Source organism: Actinia tenebrosa, unplaced genomic scaffold (assembly GCF_029948245.1).
Source record: "Actinia tenebrosa isolate PJP-AT-01 unplaced genomic scaffold, QUT_ActTen_1.0 PGA_scaffold6__47_contigs__length_16458017, whole genome shotgun sequence".
Classification (NCBI taxonomy): domain Eukaryota; kingdom Metazoa; phylum Cnidaria; class Anthozoa; order Actiniaria; family Actiniidae; genus Actinia; species Actinia tenebrosa.
In genome coordinates, this window is record NW_028292583.1 from 8625340 (window position 1) to 8648865 (window position 23526).

Sequence of the window (23526 nt, forward strand, 5' to 3'; positions counted from 1 at the left end):
TTATCAAATCTCTGAATTTAGACAGAAAACATTTAAATTGCCAACATTTGTAAACTTAATTCAAAATGAACCATAAAAACAACTCCAATGTTTTCTTTTGTTAATGCATAATAATGGGCAAATGTTTTCAAAACAGAGCTATTGTAGAATCTGATTGAAGCACAAAATGGTATTGTAACCAACATAAAAATGTTCTTCAATTTAAAACTCTGTTTTAAGTAAGTTACAATATTTCATCAGTAGATTCTATTTTGCCCCTAATGTTTCTCATATTAGTAGAAATAAACTCTTTGAAAAAAAAGTAAAAAAAAGTAAAAAATGAATTTTAATCAGCTAACCTTCAAATGATAAGTATATTATATATTTTAGATTATAGCTGATACACACTGTATATGATTATATTATATACATGTATGTTATCATTGTATATATTATTTTATTTCGTTTTTGTCAAACTTCTTGGGATTGACTGTTTATATGATACAGTCAATCCCAAGAAGGTTGACCAAAAGGAAAGAATTGTTTTTTTCATTCAAATTATTTTTTCCCCTTTTCTTTTTACGTTTTGGCTGTTTTTGCTATCCTTCAATCATACCAAGTCACAGGAAAGCTAGCCATATTGCCAATTGCATTGTTTGTGCGCATGATCAGAGTATTATTTGCAGAAAAATGGATTTGCATATTGCGCATGAGGAGAATATTTTTGTAAGTAGTAATTGCAGTTGTTTTGTCCAATAAAAATGACAGAAAAAATAATTTGAAAGCTAAACCAATAAATGTATATATAACTGTCACATTAGCAACAATCAGGATTCATTTTTGTTAGAATGATTAATCTCAATTTAAAAAATAAAAGTTGAACCTAGGGCAAGGTTTCTGGCATCATCAGGATGCAGTATTATGGCAAAAAATATGTTTGTCAAACTTTAATTAGTTATGACATCAGCACTTTTATTCATTTATCTTAGCCTTAGGTTTGAAGCCACATACACACGGTTTTAGTCCAGACAATTTGTCATTAGTATTTTTCCTTGTATTTTGCTCAAGTGTCTTAGTAATATTAATAATATAATAAGTATTAATGATAATATTTCCTAGGTTGAGCTTTTTGATGTATAAATATTCATATTGATATCAAAATTTATTTAAAACCAAATAGTTTTTGGTTTAAGTTTTTTTATTTAAAACCATGTCTTATTATAAATACTGGTAATAACATATGTCTAAACATTACTTTTATTTAACTTCAACAAACGAACAAAAAACATCTTAAACTGGATCATGTAGTCTTCTTTTAGCAGTGCAGCTCAAATTTGACCAAACAATTTCTTGGGAGAGTAAGATTCTAGTAGTTAATGTTTTGTCTTCTAATTACACTGTCTTTGAAGGCAGCTCGACCCCCTTACCTGTTTCGGCAGACAAAAAGGTTTAGCTTTAGGTTTTAGTTGCCTGTCAATCGATAAGACTGTGCTTAAAATGAGTGATTAAATTTTTGTGGAAAAATGAAGCAAATATGAAATAAATATGCAAAAATATGCATAGGGAGAATTTTAACAATTTTTAAGTGCTAAGAAAAAATTCAAGATTTTCAGAGTTGCACTATATACAGTTGGCCTTAGAAATGCTGTTGAACAGTTGGATTGACAAGTAACTAAAACCAATTTTTTTATATGCAGAAAATTAATATTGATCAGTGAGTCGAGCTTCAAAGAAAATGAGTGTTAACTGAACTGCATTCAATAATATACTGCAGCAGGGGGTCTTTTGCCTATGAGGGAGAATGTTGATTTGTGGTCAAAAAGAACATAAAATGCTTTTTTACAAACTTTCCACCACTAAAATTGATTTAACAAATATTAAGATACAAAAAAAATAATAATTAGAATAGAAAACATAAATAGATGATAGAGCTGATATCCCGGGGGGGGGGGGGGGGTACTCTTGCCCGTTTAGGGTAGGGATGTGCCGCTGAGCCCACTGAACCCTGACCCTGTTCCAGAGTAAAACTGCTGAAATTCATACCCTGTTCCAGAGCAAGATCGCTGAAAATACTAACCTATTCCGGTAAATTGCGAAAATGGATACCCTGTTCCAGGGAGGAGAGAGCGTGATTTCATATACCCTGTCCCAGAGCAAGCGGAATTTTATATGCCCTGTTCCAGAATAGAATCACTGAAAACCATACCCTCCCCTCCCCCTGGGGCTGATATAGGCTCCAATTTGGTGCACCCAAGTAAAACCAATTTAAAATAACTTATAACCATACTAAATACAATTTGATTTTAATGTTATTCAGTCCTGAAGGTGACAAGGGACAAGACCATACAGCTTTACAGTATAATGAAGATAATGTGGATATGTATCAACCAACTACAGCTTCACTAGAGGGATCCTCTGTAATAGAAGCACAAAGTCATCTCATTGAACCATCTTCTGAATCTCTCAGAAACCCTGAGATGGATAAACAGGAATCTACTCCTGAGAAGCAGTCATCAAATGATGTGAGTTGTCTCTCATCATTCAAATACATTACTTTTTTAGTTTCTAATAATCCACTTGAACATGACATGTCATTGTATTGAGAAGTTGAAGTTAAAAAGATATCCAATCCCTATTGCAATATAGGAGTCTCTCTAGGAACACTGAAAATAATTTTCGAAATATTCAAGCTCCGATTTTGGGGTTTGGATTTTGGCATTCCCAGACAGAGCAGAAAAACGACAAGGCTGCTACTTTCACAATTATTTTCTTTCTCTCTCCTTTATGCTAAAAAACGTTTAGTGTTTCATTCTTGTCTCCTGTGCTTTAAACTTTTTACAAATTTTGCTAACCTCGAGCAATTCTACTTTGAGGTATTAGCGAAAATGTTAGTTTCTGTGCTGATCAAAATATCATCTCTCCCAACGTTCAGGACGTTATATCTCAAATACGCATTCCTTAAATTTCCCCAAATTTTGGTATCTTGTTAATCAGCCCCAAAAGAGCCTGTTTATGAAATATAAAGCTTATTAACGCATAAATGTCGAAAGTAGAACCCGTTTTTCTGCCCTGTCACATTCCCAGGGATATAGTATCTTCCTAACAGTCCTTCCACAGTTTCTATTGAATAGCACATTGTTCTTGGAAGCTATTAAAAATGCTTCAGTCCATTTGCGCTTAGACCAAGAAGCTTCACTAGCCAGGATCCTCAATTAATTTTTGTTAAATTAAAGTCACCACGAACGGAAACAATGAAAACAGTTTTTAGGTACTTTTTCACAATGGAAGTGAAGATATATAAGTCTCTGTGGACCTATAGTCAGGAGATGCAGAACTTAATGTAAATACCTACCAAATGAAGTGAGCAATATGGCATCTTACTGAAGTAAACTTAAGTGCCTTTATTTAACGAGGGTAACAAATGACAGTATGAAATAAACAACTGCTGACCCAGTGACCTTCAAAGTGATAGACATTGTTAATTCTTTTTCACTTAGGAGCAAGTTACAGACAAACCACCTGATGAAAAAACAGAGGAATCCGCTGAACCAAAGGAGAAACCCTTACCAGAGAACATGGGTAGGTTCAACTTTTATTTCTATTAATTCATGTGAGATGAGTTAATTTTGACTCTTGTGAGATATTAGCCTTTCCTCAAGTTGTAGAAGTGCATTGCATTATGAGAATGTTTTGAGGAATACTTGATCAATCAGCTGATACACTGTATTTTATACATCAAGAAACAAATTAAGAAATTAAGATTTGATACAACAATTAAAGAATCCTAGTCAACTACGATGCATTGTGCCCGTATATTATTGTTTACAACATTCTTGGAGCTTTTTTATGCACTGGTGGATCAAAAGTGCAAATTCGCCATGCCAAGGTCTTCAAATACCCAAGTTTCCTCCCTGTCATTTCACAGTAAGTAGGTTGAATTTTTCAGAGAGATTCTCTTTGAGACATTATAACTTTTCAGTTGTCCAACTGTGAGACATTCGACACTTTCAAAATCTACAAATCTAGATTCGTTGCCAAAAATTAAAAAATCTCATGGAGAGCATAAAATGACTACATATCATTATTTTATGATTAGCTTAAAACGCCTAGCAGGAATAACAAGACTGATGGAACTGGATTTTCCAAACTTACACCATTCACCAGCATTTTTGATTCAGGCATGCAATGCACTATACTTGACTAGGATTCTTTAAGGTTTCACGAGTATCTCTTTTCACTATCGGCAAGTGAAAAAGATGCCAAGTATTAAAGCTTGTAGTTAAAGTTTATAGTTTGATTCAAATTCACATTCAAGTACAGTATGCTTGTGGTAAACTGTTCAATTGATAATGGTAATAATTTATTCATCAAAGTCAGCTGGTAATCAGCAAAGTACTTAACACTCTTATATTGCCTGACTGATAATAAATCCACACCAGTGATCATCTCAATGTCATTGTCAACTGCAATAATATGGTTGCAATAAGGTTAAAATTTACTTTATCTCACAATATACTTAGCATAAGTAATTATTATACTAATAAATTGCATTCTTCTCAGCATTTGTATCGAGGCAAGACTAATACATCTAGTTACTATGTACGATCACAGTAGACTTTTTTTTTTTTTTTTAAACTTTTTAGCAAAATGTGAGTTTTGTAGTCACATTGGTGTAAGAGAATCTTTCTTCTCAAAATCAAAACGATTCTGTAAAATGGAGTGTGCTAAAAGATATTCTGCATCAAACATTAAAAAGAAAGCCAAAGACAAAATAGGAACTACTAAGAAAAAACACAAACCCTCGTCAAGTGCTTCAACCAGAAGTACTACAGCAAATGTATCAGCAACTGCTGCTGCTGCTGCTAAGGGAACACCAAGAGAGGAAGATGTTGCCATGGATACCACAAGTCAACAAGTGTCTACACAGAAGGTATTCTAATGTTTTTAGGTTGCTAGCAGTTTTTTTGTTTGTTTGTTTTTGTTTGTTTGTTTTGTATAGTTATTTATCATTAAGCAAATATTTCTTTTTGTTTGCTTGGCCAGTGGTCAATAGTTTGGACATGCAGTGTCATTTTAATATATATCAAACAAATGAACAAAAACAGTAAATTATCAGTTTCTTGAAGTTTCTTTCTGCTTGCTTGTTTTTCTTAAAAAAGACCATTTCTATGCTAGTCATTTCAACATTATGGGTTTCAAATGTGTCTTTTTACTAAATATTGAGGTATTCTTTTCATTTCGGTATTCATTTGACATAATCACTTGACCTGTTAGTGCAAATGGTCTATTAAAAGAAAGAAAACTAGAGACTATTAACTGCAGGTGCTTTGCCATTATATTCATACTGTAAACTAAAGTTCTCTGCTACTGTAGCATCTACAGGGACCAGGAAGTTTACTTGGACAAGGACGAGAAGGTATATTGCTTTGCTTATTGTTTGATACATTCAAGACTTTTGTGTAGTTTAAAAGTAGTGCCCGCACACTAAAAGTTTTACACTTCAGTCCTACTAAAATGTAGTCCCTTTAACATTTGAAGAAGAAGAAAATGCTAACTTATATTGCCTACGTTTCTGCAAACTTTAAGGCTGCTTCAACCTAAATAGAGATATTGGGCATCTAAACTCCTTAGAACCAGCACCTAATAAAAGAACATGTATAGGGATATTTCATTTTATTCTCATCCTCATTAATAATTCATGAATAAACCAGCCAATCAATGGGCTATTTTTGGGTCACATGATGTTACTTGAAACCTGGTAAAGTGCTGTGAAAGGAATGCATTGAGTCTGGAGTAACTGGGACAAAATTAATTCAGTACTAGGACTGAATTAATTTTGTTCCAGTTACTCCAAGTCGAATAATTAATGAGATGAGAAGTCATTTCAAAGCCTCCAATATCGGACTGGACGGATTTCAAGTCCGTGCAATTAGTTCCAGTCCTCATTGTCGGCTTTGAAATATTACTTCTTACATGAAATTTTTTGTTGTCACTACTTTACTATCCTGTGGGCTGTGATTTTTTAACCACTATAGATCTCTCCTCTGATTGGTTGAGAACTTTCAGCTAGAGCAGATATTACATTTATCATGGTTTTCCTAATGTACTAATGATAATGATTGGTGTTGACTTTATAATGCCTTATCTTGATAGTGGGTGAGAGCTGGCAAAACAAAACTTTTGATTGGTCCGACTATCTCAAAAAAACTGGTGCTAAACCTGTTCCAGCTTTTATGTTCAAACATGTAAGTACTAAATAATATTCACTTATATTGTAATATTATTCTGCTATTATAAGACCGTTCCATTCCATGATAATTATACCCCCCAGCATCCAGTTGTTGAATATGTCCAGTTTGTCTTCATGTTATACTCTTGACTAGACCATACCTTTAGGGTTTTTATTTGCTATGTGATTCAGCATTTGAATATTGCTCTAATTTGAAAGTACTCTTATTTAATTCATTAATGTGGTGCTTACTGATGGAATTGTTTAAATAGGTATGCATGAATCCCTGCTTGAAAGGGGTCCATGTTGGCATGAAGGTAGAAGTAGTCAACTGTGGCATGGATGTGGTTGATGACAGTGAAGTGGCTTTCTGGGTAGCGACAGTCATGCTGTTGAGACAACACCGGGTCTTGCTCCGCTATGAAGGATATGAAGATGATGAAACGGCTGATTTCTGGTTTGACTTAAGGTCACCAAATATTCATCCTGTAGGGTGGTGTGCAAAAAGAAACAAGTTGTTAATACCTCCACCAGGTAAAACAAAACTAACCCTCCCCTTCCATTCCACATGTTGGTCCCCCATTCAACATATGTTAGTAACCTTAAGATTTGCAATATCTACAGCAGCAACATCAACCAGAAGTGTAAGTAACTTTAATTTTGGGTTTCGTGCCTTCAAAGTCTGTCTTCCCTGTGGATGAAAATTGACTTTACTGTCAAAGATTTGAATGAAATCTCCAATGAAAAGAACCCCAAAGAGAAATTATTTACAGTCTTCAGGTTGACCTTGCCATCATAGACTTTGCAAATCTTAAGTCCCCTATTTGTATAGGTAATTTGTAGACTCAGTAGAATATCTGTGTAAGGAAAAACGAAAGTGGTAATTTTCATTGAAAGCTTATCTGTTTCAATGATCAAGTAAAATCACTACTAAGCATGGTACATCGTTTTCCTTATAGCCATAAGAGACAGGTGCAGTAATTGGAGAGATTATTTATTTAAGTGTTTATCTGGTGCCAAGACATTTTCAGCAGAGTTTCTTCAACAGGTTAGTCATGTTACTTACAACATGTATACATGTACTTGTGTTTGTTGTGTAGCAAATACATATCTATTCTGCGTTCATCTTCAGTCCTTAGTACATTTTTTCTCTTTTAATATTGGCCTATTTTTCTTAATAAAGATACACAGTAGCATGAATGGCTGTCCTTTTTAAGTTCTGTTATATATTCTTTTCTTTGGGAGATTTAATTCATTCTAACGAATTTTACAGCTATTTCTACACTAAACCATGGGTTATTGCATGTGGAAATGCTAAAAATCTTGCATTTTCAAGAAATATTGATAAAAGATTAAAGTGAAAGATATTTTCGTCAATAAAAAGGTTTAGTCAAAACTCTTATGATTGAAATATTTTTTGTCCAATCTTATAGATTGTTGACAGAACGAAAAACTGGCAATCCAAATCCCCCATCCCACCACCCAAAAAAATAATAATAATAAAGAATAATGTGTAGTTCCAGAAATAATTACCCATACCCATCCCCGAAATTTCCGGGGGTGGTGGGTCTTTTTCCTCTGTAGGGTTGGGGGAGGGGGGAATGGATAATTTCTGGAACTACACAATTTTTTTTAACATCGATGGAGAGAAAATCGATGGAGAGAATAAAGAGTGAAATGTTTTCTCTTATTTTCGTTTCCATGTCATAGCTTCAAGACCAGCCATTTAACCGTTTTCAAAAAGGCATGAAGGTAGAAGTAGCAGACCGGAAGAATATGTATTCAATGTGTGTAGCTACAATAGTAGATGTCATCGGTGACCGGTTAAGACTGCGCTATGATGGTTTAGAACCTGACGTAGCTGAAGACTTCTGGTGTCATTATCAGTCCTCTGAGATTCACCCTATTGGATGGTCATCTCTTGTTGGTCATACTCTACAACCCCCTATCGGTAAGAAATTACCATCACTAAAAACAGCACAAATCACTAAAATCCTAGTTAGTGACTATTCAATTAGAACAGGGGCATGTAAAGGATTTTCCGACGAGGGGGGGGGGGGGGGGGGGGAGAGCAAATTCAAAAATCCGCTATTTTGTTTGAGCCCCCGTGGCGCAAAAAAAACATTAAAAAACTATATTACCTCCATTTCGTTGTCACAACGGGAGGGGGGGGGCTCCCCTTGGCCACCCCACTGTCTAGAAATAGAAATTTGCATGGGAAAATTGGTAGCTTTTTAAAAATCCTTCACTATACCTCCAAATAAATAGTACCTACTCGGAGTGAATTATGCTTCCAAAATTCGAATATTTTGATCACATTTTTAAAGTGTTGGTAAGATATAGTAAATAAAACGTTCACACTTTGAAGATAATGTTGCTAGATTGAATTATTCAAGGGATTTTATTGGTGCATTTTGTTTTAGGATGGAAACATAGTCTGAGTAAATGGAATGAATTTCTTGCCGAAGATTTAGCTAATTCTGTTGATGCTCCTCAAGAATTTTTCGTCCAGGTATTAATACTGATGAATGATGATCAATGATGTTGAGAGCCTGTTTGTATTGTAGGTACTTGTGAGACACAAAACTAGTACGGCATTTCGTGACTAAGTCTTTATGTAAATATTAGAGTGTGTGACGAAATGTTCATGTAACCAGATAGTAGTTTTGTAACCAGAGATATAGATAGGGATATATTCTTACACACATGTACTGAGCATAGATCTCAAAGAAAGAAGCAGTAAATATAAGTTCCAGCAAAAACGTGTCAACTATTGGTTCGAACGGGATCAAAAGTACCGTGTGTAACATTTTGGCGACCCTGCCAGGACCGCTAATCGAGGAATTTCTCGTAAAAAGGCGGTTCTCTAGACCTGGAAGACGATTGACCTCGTGGTCAAAGAAGTTGATGTTGTGTTGGACGCACATGGATACGAAATTAGCGTTCCTTTGAATGCTTTCATCGCAAATAAGTCAAGCATTCCCTTCGTATGGTACTGAAGACTTGATGTACGTGGCCTAAGAGGAATTAATGTCCGTTTGAACGCCAGAAAACTTTAGAGAACGTGGTTTTGCAAGATTTGGGGGTGTGGTGTAATAACAGACCAAGCCGGCTACGATGGATTTTGATTTAGAGGCTCAGCAGTTGAGATTGGAGCAAGAAATTTTAAATTTGTCGCTAGAACGCTTGCAGGAGTTAGCAGAACACCTCAAGGTGCCTTGTGAAGATGAAGGAAAACTAAAGTTATCGAGGAAAATACGGAGGACAGTCGAAGAAGTAATAGAGAGCTCAGAGGACAAACAGTTAGTCATTGAAGACATCGGCAAATTCACCAAGGAGAGCAACACAGCGCAGAAGGATGCTGAATACGACAAAGCGAAGAAAGAACTAGAGAAGATGCAAGAGAACTTCAAGAAGATGATGGAGGATTACCAGAAGCAAATCAACGAAGCAAACGAAAAGTTGGTATCTCTACAACCAGGTAACAAATAATCAAAACAGGAAGCAATCGAACCGGTATGTACTCTTAGTGACGTAGGCGTCGTAGATGTACGAAATGCACTCAGGCGCGATTTTCGTATCATTGGTATGATTGGAGGAGATACGCACAAAGACCGCTTGTCTCTCGTAAGTCTCTTGAGGCAAATCGAGGTTGGTCTTAAGAACAAATACAGCGAGACAGAAGTAATCGAAGGCGTGATCAGAGCGATTAGTCCATCACTTAAATTAAGATCTTATTTAGAAATGATGCCAGCGCTAACGATAGGAAAACTTGAGCAGATTCTAAAAGCACATTATAAACAGAAATCTAGTACAGAGCTTTACCAAGAATTGACAACGGCATGTCAGGCTGCGAAGGAGTCTCCGCAAGATTTTCTAATTAGAGTCATGGATTTGCGCCAACAAGTTCTCTTTGCATCGCAAACGAACGAAGGAACTGTTAAGTATGACTCTGCGTTAGTAAATGGTTTATTTCGCCACGTGATCGAGACCGGCCTGCAGTCGGAATCCATACGCACAAAGCTTCGGCCACATCTGTTAAACGCTGACGCTAGTGACGAAGAGCTAATGGAGAAATTAAATGCTGCGGCGTCGGAAGAGTCTGAGCGCATGAGTAAACTGAGTCCTGGGTCACGCAAAGCGCTCGTTAATCAAATTCACGCTCCTGTCGAACAAAACGATAGAAAAATACCAGCGCCAAAGAACCATGGCAGTGGGAAAGCACAGAGTGAAGATAGCTACATGGCAACGCTCAAGGCTCTTCAGGCTGAAGTGGCTGCAATTCGATCGGATTTAAATAAACCGCGCGAAAGAAGGAAGGAAGAGAGGAATGTTCGCCGTTGCACTAAATGTGAAGAAAACAACGCTGAAAGTTGTAGTCATTGTTTTAAATGTGGATCGGGTGAACACTTCGCGCGGGGTTGCAAAACAAAGTCGGGAAACTCCCGACGGCTACGCCCGGGGGACAGGGAGTAGTCCGGGAAAACAAAGAGTCCCATGTGTGCGTGTCGTGCGGAGTACAAGGGAAACAAGAAACAGTCATACTTTGCTCGGGATGCGAAAGTGTTAATTACTGTTCAAGTGCGTGTAAGTTTGCACATTGGAATGAGCACAAAACACTTTGCAATGCAATAGGCTATCTCACCCAGCAAGAGAATGAAGAGATGAGAGAACAAGGATTTTACCGCACACACCTCACGCCAGGACAACTCACCAAAGTTGTTAATTTGGTGGGGAAGAAATGCATGATAACTTGTTTGTTAAATGGTCGCAAAACTGATGCATTATGGGATACTGGGGCTCAGGTTTCTATCCTCCCCAAAGACTGGATTGACAAACAAATGGATGGGACTACCGTGCGTAAAATAGGGGAACTTTTAGATGGGCAAAATCTAAACCTGACAGCGGCCAACGGTACCCCTTTCCCATTTGAGGGTTGGGTCGAAATAGACTTTGAGCTTTTGTCAGGAGGAGAGGGAGCTAAAGTCAAAGTTCCTTTCTTGGTTTCACGAGACCAATTAGACACACCTATTATTGGGTACAATGTTATCGCAGAACTTGTTAAACGTGAAGGGGAAACAAAGGACGGAATAGTAGACAGTATGGCGGCGACAATGACTCATCTGAAAAGAAGCGACGTAGAAGGGCTAGTGAGTACGCTGCGCGCGGTTGATCCATACTGCGAACTTGCCGAAATTAAAACTTGCAAGCGAGACATTGTAATACCCAAAAAGCAAGCAACAATTATAAAGTGCTCAGCAAAGATTGGTCCGACTGAGGGTAAGATTCCAGTTTTGTTTGAACCAGACCCCCAAGCCTCGTGGCCGAGTGAAATAAATGTACCAGAATCTGTAGTGACTATCTCGGGAGGCTCATCCAGTCGCGTGAAAATCAGTGTCGAGAACCACTCTGACCATGACGTACGTATTAAGGGCCACACTGTTCTCGGTAGCCTCTACCAAGTACGGTCGGTGACACCTGTCGAGGTAACACGGAGAGATCTACCATGTCAACAAGCGACACCACCCAGCGAAACGGATTTTAGCGCCGAGGAAATCTCCCACCTACCTAGCGTAGACGGCCTGACAGACGAGCAAAAGAACATCGCTCTGAGCATGCTCAAAGAAGAGGCCCACAGTTTCTCCCAAGACGACAACGACATCGGCTGTGCTGAAGAGCTGCAAATGTCTATCAACCTGTCAGACACCAGACCAGTCCAGAAAACGTACACAGCAATCCCGAGACCTCTGTATCCTGAGGTAAAACAGTACGTGGAGGACCTTCTAAACCGTGGCTGGATACGACACTCGAGATCCTCTTACTCTTCACCAGTAGTGTGCGTTCGTAAGAAGGATGGCAGCCTACGTCTGTGTGTCGACTATCGTCAGCTGAACGAGCGCACAGTTCCAGACCGACACCCACTGCCGCGTGTGCAGACAACTCTAGAGAACCTTGGAGGGAACAGCTGGTTCTCGTTGTTGGACCAAGGAAAAGCCTATCACCAAGGATTCATCCATCCATCTTGTCGAAACCTTACAGCATTCGTGACTCCATGGGGCCTCTATGAATGGGTTAGAATTCCTTTTGGTTTAATGACAGCGCCTGCTGAGTTCCAACGATTCATGGAAGGCTGTCTCCACGACATGCGAGATGACTGTTGCGTCCCCTACATCGATGACGTCATCGTGTACAGTAGGACTTTTGAGGACCATGTCGAGCACATCCGACAGGTTCTACGTCGTTTACGATCCCATGGTATTAAGTTAAAACCTGCTAAGTGTAAGCTGTTTCAAAGAGAAGTCCGTTACCTGGGACAAATCGTATCCGCAGAAGGATATAAACCCGACCCATCGAACGTTGCCGCAGTACTAGTACTGAAAAACTCGCAACCCAAAACAGTCGGGGATGTAAGAAAACTTCTCGGGCTGGTCGGATATTATCGGCGATATATTCAGGACTTCTCAAGGATTGCGTGTCCTCTGTTTGAACTCCTACAAGGACGAAACGAAACTAGCACACCAGAACAGTGCAAGAAAACGTTCCGCCGTGGAAAACGAAGTCAGCCTGCCGTTTCGTCCTCGCAACCAGTAACCTGGGCAGCCAAGCATCAGGAAGCCTTAGAGAAGCTGCTGAATTGTTTGGCTACACCACCCATACTTGGTTATCCAGACTACAACACGTCGTTTGTACTGCACACAGATGCATCAAAGGAGGGATTAGGAGCCGTGCTCTATCAAAGGCAGAACGGTATTATGCGAGTGATAGGGTATGGTTCGCGGGCACTCACGAAGGCTGAGAAGAATTACAACTTACATTCAGGCAAACTAGAATTCCTAGCATTAAAATGGGCTATTTGTAACCATTTCCGCGAATATCTCTATTACGCACCGCAGTTTACCGTCTACACAGACAACAATCCCCTTACGTATGTACTGTCGACAGCTAAATTGAACGCGACCGGCCAACGTTGGGTAGCAGAACTTGCTGATTTCGGGTTTTCAATCAAGTATCGCCCAGGTAGCGTAAATGGTGACGCCGATGCTCTCTCGAGAATGCCTCTTGACATCAACACCTACATGGAATCCTGCACAACCACGACAACGAGAGAAGACGTCTCAGCGGCCTTCAATGGACTCCATGCTCAAGAGAAAGGTGAAACCGTCTGGATAGCAGCAGTGGGTGGTACTCTAATAACTCCAGATGAAGAAATGTTGAGTGGAGTGACAATTAACGGCCTCCCAACAGATACCATTTTGGAAGCCCAACGACAAGACCCAGCAATAGGACGCGTACTAGCCATGAAGACTGAAGGACGCTGCCCCACAGTCAGAGAGATGAGGAGGGAGCAACCACAGACAAAATCTCTGGTTCGACACTGGAATAAACTACATATAGACGACTGTGGACTACTACGCCGACATATTGGAGAGTATAAACAGCTTGTACTTCCTCCACAATACCACAACTTAGTGTTCAAGGAACTCCACAAGGATATGGGACATTTAGGGGCAGAGAGGGTTGTACACCTCGCACGTGAACGAGTCTTCTGGCCAAACATGGAGAGAGACATCACTCATTTTGTATCTCACGTATGCGAATGTATCAAGCAACGCAAACCGAATCGAGAGACTCGTGCTCCTCTGCAACCCATCAGCACATCCGCGCCTTTTGAACTAATCTCTGTGGACTACCTTCATCTAGAGCGCAGCGTGGGTGGTTATGAGTACATACTGGTAGTAGTCGATCACTTCACTCGCTTTGCGCAGGCATATGCAACTAGAAACAAATCAGCAGCAACTGCAGCTGAACGACTGTACAACGACTTCTTTCTCCGATTCGGATTTCCTGGTGCAATCGTACACGATCAAGGAAAGGAATTTGAGAACAAACTCTTTCAACAACTCCAGCGTCTATCAGGAACATCTCGAGTGCGGACGACTCCATATCACCCACAGTGCAATGGGAAAGCAGAGCGCTTCAATCGGACACTGCTGTCGATGTTAAGAACTTTGCCTGAAACCGCGAAAAGTAGATGGAAAGACTCGCTAAATAAAGTAGTGCACGCGTACAATTGTACTAAAAGCAGCTCAACTGGTTACTCGCCATTTTATTTGATGTTTGGCCGGACTCCAAGACTACCGATCGACATAATTCTCGGAACATCAAACAAAAAGGGAACATCCAGCTACACCGAGTTCGCTAAGAAATGGCACACAGCAATGCAGGAAGCATACCTGAAGGCAGCGAAAAATGCTGATATCTCTACCTCTAGAGGAAAGAAGAACTATGACCAGAAGGTTCACTACACACAGTTGCAGCCAGGTGACCGCGTTTTGGTCAGGAACCTCTCTGAACGTGGAGGGCCAGGAAAGCTTAGATCACATTGGGAGGACAAGGTTCATGTGGTAGTACAAAAGAGAGAGGGAATCCCGGTATACGTTGTGAGACCGGAAGGACGCCCAATCGACGGTAAAAGAAGAATACTCCACAGGAATCTACTCCTACCATGTGACTCACTTCCACTGGGCCACACCCAGCTACAAATGGAACAAAGGCAAGCAAACCAGAATCAAGATAGACCGGCCTTAACACAACCTCAGTTTCTAACTAATGACAGTCCATCTGATGACGAGTCAGAAGAACAGTTTAGAGGGTTTTTACCAAACGAACTGAATCCAGCAACTAATGAACGTGAACATAATGAGTCAGCGGAAACAGACCCCCCGCAAGAAGACCAGGTATCCCAGCAAGACAATCTACCTCAGGAAGACTACGCAAGCCATGACCAAGCTCAGAACCTTGAGGACGCTCAACCTCAGCTCATCACTGTAGGCGAACCTGACACAGAATTAGAAGCAGTTCCTCCTACAGAACCGGAAGGCAGACCAGTCCGCGAGAGACGCCCTCCACAGACGCTAACCTACAACACTCTTGGGACACCAATGACTAACTGGTACCATGCAAATGGTATCGCAGCTTACCCTTATTACGGAGGGACGTATCACTACCCCGCTCCTGCACACGGAGGGACCTTCATCAACCCACCAGTCTTGTCTAGACAAGGACAAGTTCAACAACCTTACAACCAACCTGTATACCCATGGACAGTGTATCGCCAACAGTTTAATGGCTACAACACTTACAACCCGCAGTACTAACAGATATATTTTTAGCATATTATTCTTATAGTTTATCAAAAAAAAAAAAAAACTGGAACGGGACTGTGTCAAATACACAATGATTAGTCAGGGACTACACACGTCCTACTACACGAAACATTAGAGAGACGACGTGCCCAGCGCCGGCGGACAAGAGAAGTCATATGGACTATAGAAAACGAGACAGCAATGAACTGATTGGGCCTGATCAACCCAATTCACTTGAACTCTATAATCTGTAGATAGTCTTTGAATAGTGTACACGTCTGATTTATGTTTAGTGTTTTTTCATGTCCAGGAGGACATCATTTTAAGTGGGGGAGTATGTGAGACACAAAACTAGTACGGCATTTCGTGACTAAGTCTTTATGTAAATATTAGAGTGTGTGACGAAATGTTCATGTAACCAGATAGTAGTTTTGTAACCAGAGATATAGATAGGGATATATTCTTACACACATGTACTGAGCATAGATCTCAAAGAAAGAAGCAGTAAATATAAGTTCCAGCAAAAACGTGTCAACTATTGGTTCGAACGGGATCAAAAGTACCGTGTGTAACATACTCATCATGAAATATAACAATGATGGTTATTACTATGATGGTTGTTAATGATGAGTGGGAGGGGAAGGATCGCGGCTTCCATTCGCATATTTGTTTGTACTTGTTTGAAGGAAGCTTCCCTCTCACCACTGCCACCCGGGTTTGATTCACAGACTCGGTGTCGTATGTGAATTATTTTGTTATTGATTCCCTCCTTTGCTTTGGATTTTTCTCTGGTTTCTCCGGTTTTCCTCCCTCCACAGAAATCAACATTCCTAAATTCCAGTTAGATCTAAGGAGTTATTGTTTGTCTGTGCTTGTTCTTTTTTTAGTTTGTTTTTGTATTATGATATGGTGACAATGAATGAGATGATGCTGATGATACGGTGATGTCTATATTATGATCGTGATGATATTTATTGATATTCCAGGACTCTACGGGCACGGCGCCAGGTCCTCATCAGTTCAAAGTCGGCATGAAATTCGAAGCTATCGACCCGTTCAACCCAAGCCACATCGTAGTTGTGACAGTTATCAAAGTTCTTCGATTCAACTACTTTGTTCTTGGCGTAGACTCGCTGGCAACGTACTTTGTGTGTCACGCAAACAGCAGAAACATTTTCCCTTGTGGCTGGGCCAAATCACAGTCGCTCCCTTTGACTCCCCCTAGAGGTACTGTCATATTATTCACTTAAGTGTTCATGTACTTATTACAGTAGAATCCGGTTATACTCCGCCAGAAAGGCTCTAACCTCAAGCCGCTTTGCATCAAAGCGTCGCTTGTAAAATCATTGACAATAAAATCTGTCTAAACTTGACTAAACCTTGAAAGCTTTATTTCTTTGATTACCAGGAATCTTGACTGAGATTAAAATCAAATTAAACGTGGATATTTTAAACTCGAAATGGATAAACCCAAACTATAACCAAAATAAATCAATCATTATACTGCTAAAGTTTTCTGTTTTTGATGGACTTAAAAGCTTATAAAACGGCAATTAAACCACTAAAGCCAGTCTAAATCGTCTGGTCAACATGAAAGTAAGTATTTAAATAACCATTGTACGTTTTGATCGTTATAACCTGGTTCCGCTGTAGTCGTAGTTCCTTATCTGACAGATTCTTGACTCCCCTGATTAGTTTGGCGTTCGCCTTTTGTTTCAGATTACACCCCAGAGACATTCAACTGGCCTGAGTATTTAGAGAAAACAGGAGGAATTGAAGCCCCGGTTGATCTCTTTAAACAGGTGCGCAATATTAAAGGCCTTATTCCTATATAATCCCCCTTAGAAGGGTTAAACGAAACTTAGGGTAATAGCAAAAAGAGAATAACAGAGGGGCCGTTTAATCAGTCAGTAAACTGCTAGGGCTCAGATCAATCGTCCAACTTCACATAAGCCGACCCTAATTGACCTAATTCACTATGACGTCACTGCTTTATGTCGGGGATAGAATCGCCAAATCCAATAGAAAATTCAACTAAATTTGCTCCTAGTGAAACAGTTTAATCTAAAATGGCCTGGTTTTCAGATATAATATGTGTTAATATACGTACTAAAAAGTATTATGAGCGTTTGCTGGCTATTCTACTTCTCTTCGTGGATTGATACGGGTTTTAGAACAATTTTCGGTGAAATTGCGTTGATTTGACCCCCTCCGACGACCATGATCCTTTGCGTTTAAACAATAGATTGTTGAATATTGTTTTGATGTGACGTTATAGTGAAGTAGGGCAATTGAAACAATGACTAACAAGGCGGTCTTCTATAATGTCATTAGGTTTGGCTAATGTGAAGTTCGACGCTTAACCTTAATCTAACAGTCTCAGGCTTTATTTGTCTTGGTCCCTGATCCCTGGTGTATTATTGATCATTTTGTCATAATTCCAAGTGAGGGTCTGTCTGTCTGTATGGCTGTATGGCTGTATGGCTGGCTGACTGGCTACACCTTTTTTTAAATTAAACCATGGAATATAGTGCTTGAACGATCTACGTGATTTAACTTAACGTTCCTACCAACTTATATAATCCACAGGAAAGACGAATGAATGGTTTTCGAAAAGGAATGAAACTAGAAGCAGTAGATCTTCGAGAACCTGCACTCGTATGCCCCGCTACTGTAACCGATGTTAAAGGCCCACTACTAAGGATACACTTTGACGGTTGGGACGATTCTTACGACCAGCTAGTCGATATGGACTCCTTAGATCACTTTCCTGTCAGTTACTGTCTGTCTGTCGGACATCCACTACAGCCGCCTGGGTTAGTGATATGTTTCTGTTCCATTAACGGAAAAGAATTTTGATTCGCTTATCCTGTACAATAGAAGACTTGCGCTAACATATCAGGTGACCTTGCCTCCCTTAAAACGAGCAGCTGTGTCAAAATGAACATCAGGAATGAAAAGAGCACCTCGGTATTAGTAGGGTGGCGGAGATTTAGCTCATAACAAGCGAAAAAGGAGAAATGGCATTTAATATAAAACATCCATTGCGCTTTGATGTTTTTAACTATTTCTTTGTGTTTTTCTAGTCCCATGCCTGATAAGTACGTAGAGCGGTACGGACCAGAACTCGAAGGCGTTAAACAAGCGCCTAAAAGAAAGTCGCCAACCATGGAGGATAAAGGACAGAAAAAGAAATGTATGTGCCTTATGTTTTCAGATATGGATTTAAACACTCTTGAAATTCACGAGTTGCGTTCTCTTCGTTGTAGCAGTAGTAGTTGTAGTACTGTAGTAGTAGGTGCTATTGGTGTAGTAGTTGTTTTAATAGTATGTAGTAGTAGGTGCAGGAGTAAACGTTGTTGGTACAGTTGTTGCAAAAGTATTAGTTGTAGTTGTAGTAGAATTATATAGTAGTTGTTGTCGTAATAGTAGTAGTAGTTGTTGTTGTTGCTGCTGCTGCTCTTGTTGTTGCTGTTGTTTTAAGTGGTAGTTGTTGTTGTCATAAAAGTATTAGTATTTGTTGTTGTTTTTTGTTGTTGTTGATACTGTTGTGACTGTTGTCGTAATGCAAATACGTGTTGTTCTTTCCATTCCGCGCATTTGAAGGGTACTAGTATCTTTTTTACTTTCTACAGCTAAAAGTATTTATCCTCAAGAGACTGTGTACTTTAACCGTAAGTGTTTTCCCGGACCTTATTTAAACCGTGATCTGGTCAAGAGTTTACCAGAGTCTGCACGAGGAGCAGTAGTTGGACCCGAGAAACATAACGTTATGAGGATGTGTATGCAAAGCTTAGTGTCGTCGGCTGTCAACCCCAAGCAGGTGAGCACATAGAAACTATTAACGTTATCTTGATAATAGCTGCAGGGAAAAGGGCACTGGTTGTCTTATCCATGCAAACCTTTGATCACATCTAGACCCCATGTGCTCTAGACCCCATGTGCTCTAGCTGTATCTGCACCCATCTGACGGACTTCACTGAACTTATGTTATTCATCAAGCCCTTGATCATCCTCTTTACCCTTTTTTAATTGGGACTATCAATGATTGTCGTTCATTTAATCTCTCTTCTCAGGTTCTAGAGTTATTCAGCCGAGAATTCTATCAGAACAAAAAGAATAAAGACCTTCATTTAGGAGGCACTGTGTGTATAGAGATGAAAAGTAAAAATGGCAAACGAATCATGCGAAGAGTTCGGGTTGCAAATAAAGCAGAACATCTATTCGCTTATTTGCACCGGGTGTGTCAAGTACTACACTGCTGTCCTGAGATCGTTAGCTCCACGCGTTACCCCATGGGCTATTGTAGTCCGTTATGTATGAGCAGATGTAAGTAGAATCTCTTTTTTGGCACAGTATGTTTTACTTTAGGATGCCTGTGCTCACCAGCTGTAGAAATCTGCAACAAATGCAGATCGCGTCAAAAAAGCTGATACAAATGGCCAGAGTGAACCGTCGTTATTTGTTCCGATAAAAAACAGCTTGATTAGCAGTGACATAATAACCCTAGCCTTTTACAGCGAAAGAGTCACACGCGACCAAATGAGACCTAAATCACGAAAGAAAAATTGAGTTTTGGTGGACGTCAATCAAAAGGGTTTCTTAAAAATGTCTAAGGATTCCGACTCCGAATTTCAAACACTTAACTGCAAAGCTATGGATATTGAATTACCTGATCTTGAAGGCACTCAAATCATAGTCAATACCGATAGCTTTGCAGTCAAGCGTTTGAGATTCGGAGCCGAAATCCTGTGACATTTTTGAGAAAAAATATATCCAGAGCGAGAAAATCACAGCGACAAAAAGCATGTGATAAGGGCAACGCTATTTGCAATTGTCCCTGTGTTATACGAGGAACCGTGCCTCACGAATGGTGAGGAGGGACATTTAGTCTAATCGTCCCTCATAATTATATTCATGAGGGTAGGTTTAGTCTCATCTTCCCTTATGTTTAAATTCATGAGAGATATTTAAAATAAATGTCCCGCCTCACTATTCATTCAGAGGGATGTTGGCGATTAAACGTCCATCCGGAGACAATGGTGTCTTTCCTCTCGGCCTCCTCTAATGAATTCGAAGTAACACGCTTAATTTTATGAACAGCTAAAGAAAATGGCGTCTCTTCGACAAGTGATGGTCGCCTTCAAGATGATATGAACACGGAAACAAAACCGGATGACGAAGAAGACAAAAACACTGAACCCACAGAAGAACAGTCTGCAGAAACTGAAGGGGAGGTTTTGTCTCTTCCGGTCAAGGCAGAAGGGAAAGATTCGCCTCATGAAGCAATGGTGACATCAACGAGTAACCTACCTGGTTCACAAGAACAAGAATCAGATGCAGCATCTGTATTATTATACCAGAGTTGTAATAACGGGAAAGACCCTCGTACATGGAATATGCAAGACGTTGCCAACTTTATGTTATCTATAGGTTGCTCAAACTACGCCGAAGCCTTTATCAAAGAGGTACATATATGCTATTGGTTCATTGTTTGATATTGTATACATTGAAATATTCAGTTGGTTCCTTTCCTTTCATTTGCAATACTTTCCTTTCCTCCCTCCTTTCTTCCATTCCTCTTATGCATTCTCTATATCTTCGTGGCATATTCAGTTGGTCTCTTCCCTTTCATTTGCAATTCTTTCCTTTCCTCCCTCCCATCTTCCATTCCTCTAATGCATTATTTCTTTCACTATTTTCCTTAACTTTTGCCTTTATCTCTGCAGGAAATCGATGGCAAAGCACTGTTATTACTCACACAAGAAATGCTAGAATCACTGACCGAAAACAAGCTAGGCCCGATGACTAAAATACACAACGCTGTACGAGCACTCAAGCAATCATGGGGTATCTAATAACAATAACCACTTTAATCATATGACCTCTAAACGCCATATGATTGGTAGATCAACTACCAATCATTCTTCGTTATTATTATAATTTGAATTTTGCATGAAATATTCACAACCGTCTAAAAGTCCTCTTTACCAAGTTAAAGGGTACATCTGTATCGAAGACAAACTCACCATAAGTCTCCCTTCTACATGGAAGAGAGAACTTGATACATTATTCATCCATATTTTAGATACCTGTTAGGATTCATTTCTGCTGTACGCTTACACTACCATGTCAAACCACGCCCTCACATTACACCACAAACAAACAATGAATATTTTAAACTAAAAATGCTTCCATCCTTTATTGTTGACGTTCTAATAACGATATAATAATCACTATATTTGTATCATAGAATCAGTATTTCGTGGAGATAGGTGTTTATTTGATAGTCATAGTAATTAGTTATTGATTAAGACTTAAGATGATAGATTAGTTGAATAAAGTATCTCTCCACGGAACCTGGTCATTTTCCTCAGTAGCAGTAGCAAATATTACAACAGCTTTCCAACAGACATCTAGAGATATATAATGTTTCTTTGCTAGTGAGCCTTCTCTCGTCCTCGTTTGGGCCACTGCATTTAGTTTTTAACGCCTGGTTGAGAACCTCAGGAAAAAAAGCAAAAAACATCTGAAAATCGTGGGTTAAGTTTGGGTGGTGCTTTTCTATGGCTTAAATGTATTATGGAAATCCTGAAGATGATAAGATGAACATTCTCAACTGGGAGGTTATAATTAAATTCACTGGTCCACGTTTTGCATTTTTTTTTGTTTTTTTTTTGTTTTTTTTTTTGTTTTTTTTGTTTGTTTTTTTTTTTTTGTGCATAGGTACAGGAGTATGGTATTTCTCTTTATGCCATACAGTATTTCCTGCGTGATTTGTGTAGGGAATGAGACATATTGTTTGTTGTACAGAGTAGAAGCAGAATCGAATCTAACAAAAGCTTGCGCGATGTGTTCCATTCAAAAGATTTTTTCCTTCCAAGTCACCAGCAGTATGTACGTTCGTTCACGACGATAACTACAAACTGCATAATCTGTATGAGTGAGTAGGTTTTGCATCTTGAACAATTGAAGCTATTGAAAAGAAAAAAAGCTTGTACCTTTTATCATGCAATACCTACTTTCTGATTGGAAGAGGGACTAATTGAATTTGTCAATTGCTATGCGATGTTCTTATCCATACAAAAGTGTTTTGAGAGTCAGGCCACCTGACATTACTTTGCCATATACTTATTTCAATAAAGTTAGACACCAAAAACCTATAAAGCTGCGACTGCTGAGGATCATGGGAAACATTTCATATCCAACAAGTAAACCTTTCGATACAAACTGCAACTTGAGGATGCTCACAGGACATGAGAGTGGAACTTGTAATCGATCTTAAGTCTATCAATAGTAGCGGTTAAAACATTTAAACTTTTTCTACCCATAGTCGTTGCCGGTATCAGTTTTTGAGGTGACTATAAACTTTATTGAAATAAGTATATATCCTCGTAAACTTAACAAGTTGTTGCCATGCATAAACCATTGAGTTCAATCACAAGCATTTGTATTAGCATAGCATACTCGACAATAATCACTGTTTGGTACGAGTGGAAAATTGTCTATGCTCGTTGCTCATGCTTGTGCTTGCATCGTTAGCGAACACCGAGAATCGACACCACAATATTTCTAAAGTAACGCATTGCTTAGTCAAAAAAGAACTTATATATAATTATATTGGTATATATATCTATATAAGATGCTATCGGCCCTAAAGCCAGCACACCTCTAAAGTATATGGTAAACATCATACAGTCAATGTCAATATATCATACAACGACAAAGTGTCATTAAAAGTGACAAAAACGTGAAAAAGCGTGAAAAAACGTGACATCCAATAGACCCTTTGCATGTGACGTCAAAGCATCTTAATTTGAAGGACAAAAGAATTTTAATATTATAAGAATTGGAATCCTATTGTTATGTCCTCCAAATTAAGCAGCTTTCCGACGTGCTGCAAGAGGTCTATAACCCTCACGTGGCAAGCAATTGTGTCACACAACATCATTAACTTGTCACGTAATAGATCGCGTTTATCATTTATGGTTATGTTTATTGTCAATTTACGTAGAAGTTGACGTAAGCCCTAATTTGAGCTGTCTTTTTATCTCCATCGCCCTTGAGAAAAGTGTCTCCAATATTGCAGTGCTGTTCTATTTATTAATGTAATTTAATTCAATTCCTCGACTTGTAAAGACCTCCAAATAATAAAAGGTGTATAGTGATATA

At 39.1% G+C, this 23526-nt stretch overlaps 1 protein-coding gene across 1 annotated transcript; it reads left to right on the forward strand.

Annotated features, from left to right (window-relative positions):
- The first annotated feature begins 1621 nt into the window (after positions 1-1621).
- On the forward strand, positions 1622-23526 carry LOC116307415 (MBT domain-containing protein 1). Its single transcript, XM_089038959.1, has 18 exons — positions 1622-1647; positions 2297-2501; positions 3477-3558; positions 4623-4909; positions 5353-5395; positions 6133-6224; positions 6481-6742; positions 7168-7256; positions 7919-8159; positions 8632-8720; positions 16341-16581; positions 17074-17156; positions 17944-18170; positions 18441-18550; positions 18990-19177; positions 19431-19683; positions 20458-20822; positions 21084-23526. The coding sequence occupies exons 1-18, from the start codon at positions 1622-1624 to the stop codon at positions 21210-21212; spliced, it is 3012 nt and encodes a 1003-aa protein (XP_088895085.1). The 3' UTR covers positions 21213-23526.